The sequence below is a fragment of the Engystomops pustulosus genome, chromosome 2, assembly GCF_040894005.1.
Source record: "Engystomops pustulosus chromosome 2, aEngPut4.maternal, whole genome shotgun sequence".
Lineage (NCBI taxonomy): Eukaryota > Metazoa > Chordata > Amphibia > Anura > Leptodactylidae > Engystomops > Engystomops pustulosus.
This window is the reverse complement of record NC_092412.1, coordinates 263,635,484-263,643,298: the sequence shown is the minus strand read 5'-3', so window position 1 is coordinate 263,643,298 and position 7,815 is coordinate 263,635,484. Positions and strand designations below refer to the sequence as shown.

The 7,815-nt window shown below is 66.0% G+C and overlaps 1 protein-coding gene across 1 annotated transcript; it reads left to right on the top strand.

The window, feature by feature from the left end:
- Nucleotides 1-940: 940 nt before the first annotated feature.
- Nucleotides 941-3,011, top strand: NDUFB4 (NADH:ubiquinone oxidoreductase subunit B4). Its single transcript, XM_072133281.1, has 3 exons — nucleotides 941-1,157; nucleotides 2,394-2,540; nucleotides 2,893-3,011. The coding sequence occupies exons 1-3, from the start codon at nucleotides 981-983 to the stop codon at nucleotides 2,953-2,955; spliced, it is 387 nt and encodes a 128-aa protein (XP_071989382.1). The 5' UTR covers nucleotides 941-980; the 3' UTR covers nucleotides 2,956-3,011.
- The last annotated feature ends 4,804 nt before the right edge of the window (nucleotides 3,012-7,815 follow it).

Here is a 7,815-nt window from a genome sequence, read left to right as displayed (position 1 = left end):
GCGCCCTCTGGTGGTCGCTATGAGCTCTTACACTTCTCAGGAGGTGACTGCGCCCTCTGCTGGTGGCTATGAGCTCTTACACTTCTCAGGAGGTGACTGCGCCCTCTGGTGGTCTCTATGAGCTCTTACACTTCTCGGGAGGTGACTGTGCCCTCTGCTGGTGGCTATGAGCTCTTACACTTCTCGGGAGGTGACTGCGCCCTCTGCTGGTGGCTATGAGCTCTTACACTTCTCAGGAGTTGGCGGCACCCTCTGCTGGTCGCTATGAGCTCTTACACTTCTCAGGAGGTGACTGCGCTCTCTGGTGGTCGCTATGAGCTCTTACACTTCTCAGGAGGTGACTGCGCCCTCTGCTGGTGGCTATGAGCTCTTACACTTCTCAGGAGGTGACTGCGCCCTCTGCTGGTGGCTATGAGCTCTTACACTTCTCAGGAGGTGACTGCGCCCTCTGGTGGTCGCTATGAGCTCTTACACTTCTCGGGAGGTGACTGCGCCCTCTGGTGGTGGCTATGAGCTCTTACACTTCTCAGGAGGTGACTGCGCCCTCTGCTGATCGCTATGAGCTCTTACACTTCTCGGGAGGTGACTGCGCCCTCTGGTGGTCGCTATTGACTCTTACACTTCTCAGGAGGTGACTGCGCCCTCTGGTGGTCGCTATGAGCTCTTACACTTCTCAGGAGGTGACTGCGCCCTCTGGTGGTCGCTATGAGCTCTTACACTTCTCAGGAGGTGACAGCGCCCTCTGGTGGTCACTATGAGCTCTTACACTTCTCGGGAGGTGACTGCGCCCTCTGGTGGTCACTATGAGCTCTTACACTTCTCGGGAGGTGACTGCGCCCTCTGGTGGTCGCTTCTGGCAGTGTTGTTCCTTGTTTGTCCCTCTGGTGGCGGCTCCTGGTATTGCACGATGTGTCTCTGTCTCTGTCCTTGCTGTCAATAAAGTTGCGCGGGCGCGGGCGCAGCGTCCGTGTCCTTGTGTCATGGCGGAGTACAAGGAGAGTCCTCTGGTGAGTCGGCCCCCGGAGCTGGACCCGGCCCGGTACTATGAGCTGACCCCGGAGCAGCGGAGGCTGCAGGAGCGGCGGGAGGCGCTGAAGGCCCAAGTCAAGAGACAATATCTCCTCCGCCTCAACGACCCGCACCGGAGCGGCATGGTGGTAAGCGGGGCCCCGGGGGCCACACAGTGTACAGGGGGGGGGTGGTAAGCGGGGCCCCGGGGGCCACACAGTGTACAGGGGGGGTGGTAAGCGGGGCCCCGGGGGCCACACAGTGTACAGGGGGTGGTAAGCGGGGCCCCGGGGGCCACACAGTGTACAGGGGGGTGGTAAGCGGGGCCCCGGGGGCCACACAGTGTACAGGGGGTGGTAAGCGGGGCCCCGGGGGCCACACAGTGTACAGGGGGGGTGGCAAGCGGGGCCCCGGGGGCCACACAGTGCACAGGGGGTGGTAAGCGGGGCCCCGGGGGCCACACAGTGTTCAGGGGGGTGGAAAGTGGGGCCCCGGGGGCCACACAGTGTACAGGGGGTGGTAAGCGGGGCCCCGGGGGCCACACAGTGTACAGGGGGGGTGGTAAGCGGGGCCCCGGGGGCCACACAGTGTTCAGGGGGGTGGTAAGCGGGGCCCCGGGGGCCACACAGTGTTCAGGGGGGTGGTAAGCGGGGCCCCGGGGGCCACACAGTGTTCAGGGGGGTGGTAAGCGGGGCCCCGGGGGCCACACAGTGTACAGGGGGATGGTAAGCGGGGCCCCGGGGGCCACACAGTGTACAGGGGGGGGTGGTAAGCGGGGCCCCGGGGGCCACACAGTGTACAGGGGGGGGTGGTAAGCGGGGCCCCGGGGGCCACACAGTGTACAGGGGGGGGGTGGTAAGCGGGGCCCCGGGGGCCACACAGTGTACAGGGGGTGGTAAGCGGGGCCCCGGGGGCCACACAGTGCACAGGGGTTGGTAAGCGGGGCCCCGGGGGCCACACAGTGTTCAGGGGGGTGGTAAGCGGGGCCCCGGGGGCCACACAGTGTACAGGGGGATGGTAAGCGGGGCCCCGGGGGCCACACAGTGTACAGGGGTGGTGGTAAGCGGGGGCCACACAGTGTACAGGGGGGGTGGTAAGCGGGGCCTCGGGGGCCACACAGTGTTCAAGGGGGGGCGGTAAGCGGGGCCACACGGTGTTCAAGGGGGGGGGCGGTAAGCGGGGCCACACGGTGTTCAGGGGGGGGGGGCGGTAAGCGGGGCCACACGGTGTTCAGGGGGGGGGCGTCAAGCGGGGGCCACAGGGTGTCCGGGGAGGGCGGTAAGCGGGGCCCCGGGGGCCACAGGTGTCCGGGGGGGGCGGCAAGCGGGTACTGGGGGTGGGGGGTTATGACCCCTGCAGTCACCGTCTCCCCCTCCCCCCTGTAGGAGGACCCCGCTGTCACCCGCTGGATGTTCGCAAGAAGCCACAACATTTACCCCAACTTCCGCCCGACGCCCCGGAACTCGCTGCTCGGCCTCTTCTGGTTCGCCGGTCCCTTCTACTTCTTCTATAAACTCATCACGTGGGATCGGGTAAGTCTCCACCCACTATTCCATAGCTCCGCCCTCTTCTCTGCAGTGGGTGGGGCTCTGTTCTGTGATTCTGATTTGTTACAATGTGTCGCTTTACATTATGGATTAGATACAATGTGATGACCCCTCAGCTGTGCGAAGGCAGGACAGGAAGTAGATGGGTGTGTCTTATAATGACCCCTCCTCCTGCTGTATAGCATTGTTGTACCCGCCTGCAGGGGGCGCAGTGCAGCGTCAGGCCTTGTCCTGTGTGGATGCAGCTCTGGCTGTGACTGGAGCATCTTCAGGGGACGTCGGCTTCTTCTCCTCATTCACTCATTATTATTTCTTCTTCTTCTTCTTCTTTTTACAGAGAAAGAAGGAACAACTCATCAAAGAAGGGAAATACGAGCGTCCGTTCCATCTGACCAACTAATGGCGCCTGCGCCGGCTGTACATACGAGAGATAATAAAGTGCTGCCCCCCGTGTAATGAGCTGCTCCATGGTGTGCGGGGGAGGGGTCACGTCCTACACATCACCGAGGTATATACCACCAGGCTCCTCCCACCCGGCGGCTGTGCACCACCCTTAGTTAATGAGCCCCATGGTGTAACAATGTATCCGCCCGTCCTCTGGGGGTGGTGCCGGGTTTCCGCTCTTGCGCTGGTCCGGACGGCTCATTAGACGCTCGGGTTTTGTGTTATAAGCGTACAATGGGTCAGCGCCATGTTCTGCACAGACACGCGTCCGGTTATGGATTTCTGGTACAGAAGAAGTAAGATGCATCGCAACGCGAATAACGGAAACCACGTTCTATACGGCAAAGCCCGATCCATAAGGACATAGAAGGAAACGACAGCGAGTCCCTACAAGAGATGGATTCCACCTGATCATCGTCTCCGATCCCTATAGCGGGCGCAGCGCTCCGGTCACCTGCGTCTCTGAATACGCCTGCGCGGAGCAACAGCGCACATTCACTGCAGACGCCAAACAAATTATAACACAAAGTGCAATCCAGGCGTCTAATGAGCCCCCGGACCCCGCGCAGGGACTAAGAGCGGGAAACACGGACTAACCCGGCACCATCCATAGATCACCGGCGGATACATTGTTATATTACAGGACATCAGCACCAGGATGACGGACAGTAAACCCAGCGCTGACTGGTGAGTGCCCCCTCTGCGCTGATTCTTATTCCCTGGTTTTTAATTAAAAAAAGCTTAACAATTATGCAAATGAACCTGAGGGGCTCCAGGATCCATTAACACTTATGTAGCCCCTCAGGGTCATTTACATAATTTTTAAGCCTTTTTTCTTGTGGATCCTGTGACAGACTGTGGGCGGATATGGACCAGAACCAGCACCAGATTACATTGTTCTTGAATGTTTTGTATCTCAGTACCTGATCCTCTTGTCTGTAGCGAAGGTTGTGTATATGAGGCATCTATATGTAATGGCCACCAGGCTCCTCCCTCCAGGCCTCTCTCTATCCACCAGGCTCCTCCCTCCAGGCCTCTCTCTATCCACCAGGCTCCTCCCTCCAGGCGCCTCTCTCTATCCACCAGGCTCCTCCCTCCAGGCGCCTCTCTCTATCCACCGGGCTCCTCCCTCCAGGCGCCTCTCTCTATGTCCACCGGGCTCCTCCCTCCAGGCGCCTCTCTCTATGTCCACCGGGCTCCTCCCTCCAGGCGCCTCTCTCTATGTCCACCGGGCTCCTCCCTCCAGGCGCCTCTCTCTATGTCCACCGGGCTCCTCCCTCCAGGCGCCTCTCTCTATGTCCACCGGGCTCCTCCCTCCAGGCGCCTCTCTCTATGTCCACCGGGCTCCTCCCTCCAGGCGCCTCTCTCTATGTCCACCGGGCTCCTCCCTCCAGGCGCCTCTCTCTATGTCCACCGGGCTCCTCCCTCCAGGCGCCTCTCTCTATGTCCACCGGGCTCCTCCCTCCAGGCGCCTCTCTCTATGTCCACCGGGCTCCTCCCTCCAGGCGCCTCTCTCTATGTCCACCGGGCTCCTCCCTCCAGGCGCCTCTCTCTATGTCCACCGGGCGCCTCCCTCCAGGCGCCTCTCTCTATGTCCACCGGGCGCCTCCCTCCAGGCGCCTCTCTCTATGTCCACCGGGCGCCTCCCTCCAGGCGCCTCTCTCTATGTCCACCGGGCGCCTCCCTCCAGGCGCCTCTCTCTATGTCCACCGGGCGCCTCCCTCCAGGCGCCTCTCTCTATGTCCACCGGGCGCCTCCCTCCAGGCGCCTCTCTCTATGTCCACCGGGCGCCTCCCTCCAGGCGCCTCTCTCTATGTCCACCGGGCGCCTCCCTCCAGGCGCCTCTCTCTATGTCCACCGGGCGCCTCCCTCCGGGCGCCTCTCTCTATGTCCACCGGGCGCCTCCCTCCGGGCGCCTCTCTCTATGTCCACCGGGCGCCTCCCTCCAGGCGCCTCTCTCTATGTCCACCGGGCGCCTCCCTCCGGGCGCCTCTCTCTATGTCCACCGGGCGCCTCCCTCCGGGCGCCTCTCTCTATGTCCACCGGGCGCCTCCCTCCGGGCGCCTCTCTCTATGTCCACCGGGCGCCTCCCTCCGGGCGCCTCTCTCTATGTCCACCGGGCGCCTCCCTCCGGGCGCCTCTCTCTATGTCCACCGGGCGCCTCCCTCCGGGCGCCTCTCTCTATGTCCACCGGGCGCCTCCCTCCGGGCGCCTCTCTCTATGTCCACCGGGCGCCTCCCTCCGGGCGCCTCTCTCTATGTCCACCGGGCGCCTCCCTCCGGGCGCCTCTCTCTATGTCCACCGGGCGCCTCCCTCCGGGCGCCTCTCTCTATGTCCACCGGGCGCCTCCCTCCGGGCGCCTCTCTCTATGTCCACCGGGCGCCTCCCTCCGGGCGCCTCTCTCTATGTCCACCGGGCGCCTCCCTCCGGGCGCCTCTCTCTATGTCCACCGGGCGCCTCCCTCCGGGCGCCTCTCTCTATGTCCACCGGGCGCCTCCCTCCGGGCGCCTCTCTCTATGTCCACCGGGCGCCTCCCTCCGGGCGCCTCTCTCTATGTCCACCGGGCGCCTCCCTCCGGGCGCCTCTCTCTATGTCCACCGGGCGCCTCCCTCCGGGCGCCTCTCTCTATGTCCACCGGGCGCCTCCCTCCGGGCGCCTCTCTCTATGTCCACCGGGCGCCTCCCTCCGGGCGCCTCTCTCTATGTCCACCGGGCGCCTCCCTCCGGGCGCCTCTCTCTATGTCCACCGGGCGCCTCCCTCCGGGCGCCTCTCTCTATGTCCACCGGGCGCCTCCCTCCGGGCGCCTCTCTCTATGTCCACCGGGCGCCTCCCTCCGGGCGCCTCTCTCTATGTCCACCGGGCGCCTCCCTCCGGGCGCCTCTCTCTATGTCCACCGGGCGCCTCCCTCCGGGCGCCTCTCTCTATGTCCACCGGGCGCCTCCCTCCGGGCGCCTCTCTCTATGTCCACCGGGCGCCTCCCTCCGGGCGCCTCTCTCTATGTCCACCGGGCGCCTCCCTCCGGGCGCCTCTCTCTATGTCCACCGGGCGCCTCCCTCCGGGCGCCTCTCTCTATGTCCACCGGGCGCCTCCCTCCGGGCGCCTCTCTCTATGTCCACCGGGCGCCTCCCTCCGGGCGCCTCTCTCTATGTCCACCGGGCGCCTCCCTCCGGGCGCCTCTCTCTATGTCCACCGGGCGCCTCCCTCCGGGCGCCTCTCTCTATGTCCACCGGGCGCCTCCCTCCGGGCGCCTCTCTCTATGTCCACCGGGCGCCTCCCTCCGGGCGCCTCTCTCTATGTCCACCGGGCGCCTCCCTCCGGGCGCCTCTCTCTATGTCCACCGGGCGCCTCCCTCCGGGCGCCTCTCTCTATGTCCACCGGGCGCCTCCCTCCGGGCGCCTCTCTCTATGTCCACCGGGCGCCTCCCTCCGGGCGCCTCTCTCTATGTCCACCGGGCGCCTCCCTCCGGGCGCCTCTCTCTATGTCCACCGGGCGCCTCCCTCCGGGCGCCTCTCTCTATGTCCACCGGGCGCCTCCCTCCGGGCGCCTCTCTCTATGTCCACCGGGCGCCTCCCTCCGGGCGCCTCTCTCTATGTCCACCGGGCGCCTCCCTCCGGGCGCCTCTCTCTATGTCCACCGGGCGCCTCCCTCCGGGCGCCTCTCTCTATGTCCACCGGGCGCCTCCCTCCGGGCGCCTCTCTCTATGTCCACCGGGCGCCTCCCTCCGGGCGCCTCTCTCTATGTCCACCGGGCGCCTCCCTCCGGGCGCCTCTCTCTATGTCCACCGGGCGCCTCCCTCCGGGCGCCTCTCTCTATGTCCACCGGGCGCCTCCCTCCGGGCGCCTCTCTCTATGTCCACCGGGCGCCTCCCTCCGGGCGCCTCTCTCTATGTCCACCGGGCGCCTCCCTCCGGGCGCCTCTCTCTATGTCCACCGGGCGCCTCCCTCCGGGCGCCTCTCTCTATGTCCACCGGGCGCCTCCCTCCGGGCGCCTCTCTCTATGTCCACCGGGCGCCTCCCTCCGGGCGCCTCTCTCTATGTCCACCGGGCGCCTCCCTCCGGGCGCCTCTCTCTATGTCCACCGGGCGCCTCCCTCCGGGCGCCTCTCTCTATGTCCACCGGGCGCCTCCCTCCGGGCGCCTCTCTCTATGTCCACCGGGCGCCTCCCTCCGGGCGCCTCTCTCTATGTCCACCGGGCGCCTCCCTCCGGGCGCCTCTCTCTATGTCCACCGGGCGCCTCCCTCCGGGCGCCTCTCTCTATGTCCACCGGGCGCCTCCCTCCGGGCGCCTCTCTCTATGTCCACCGGGCGCCTCCCTCCGGGCGCCTCTCTCTATGTCCACCGGGCGCCTCCCTCCGGGCGCCTCTCTCTATGTCCACCGGGCGCCTCCCTCCGGGCGCCTCTCTCTATGTCCACCGGGCGCCTCCCTCCGGGCGCCTCTCTCTATGTCCACCGGGCGCCTCCCTCCGGGCGCCTCTCTCTATGTCCACCGGGCGCCTCCCTCCGGGCGCCTCTCTCTATGTCCACCGGGCGCCTCCCTCCGGGCGCCTCTCTCTATGTCCACCGGGCGCCTCCCTCCGGGCGCCTCTCTCTATGTCCACCGGGCGCCTCCCTCCGGGCGCCTCTCTCTATGTCCACCGGGCGCCTCCCTCCGGGCGCCTCTCTCTATGTCCACCGGGCGCCTCCCTCCGGGCGCCTCTCTCTATGTCCACCGGGCGCCTCCCTCCGGGCGCCTCTCTCTATGTCCACCGGGCGCCTCCCTCCGGGCGCCTCTCTCTATGTCCACCGGGCGCCTCCCTCCGGGCGCCTCTCTCTATGACC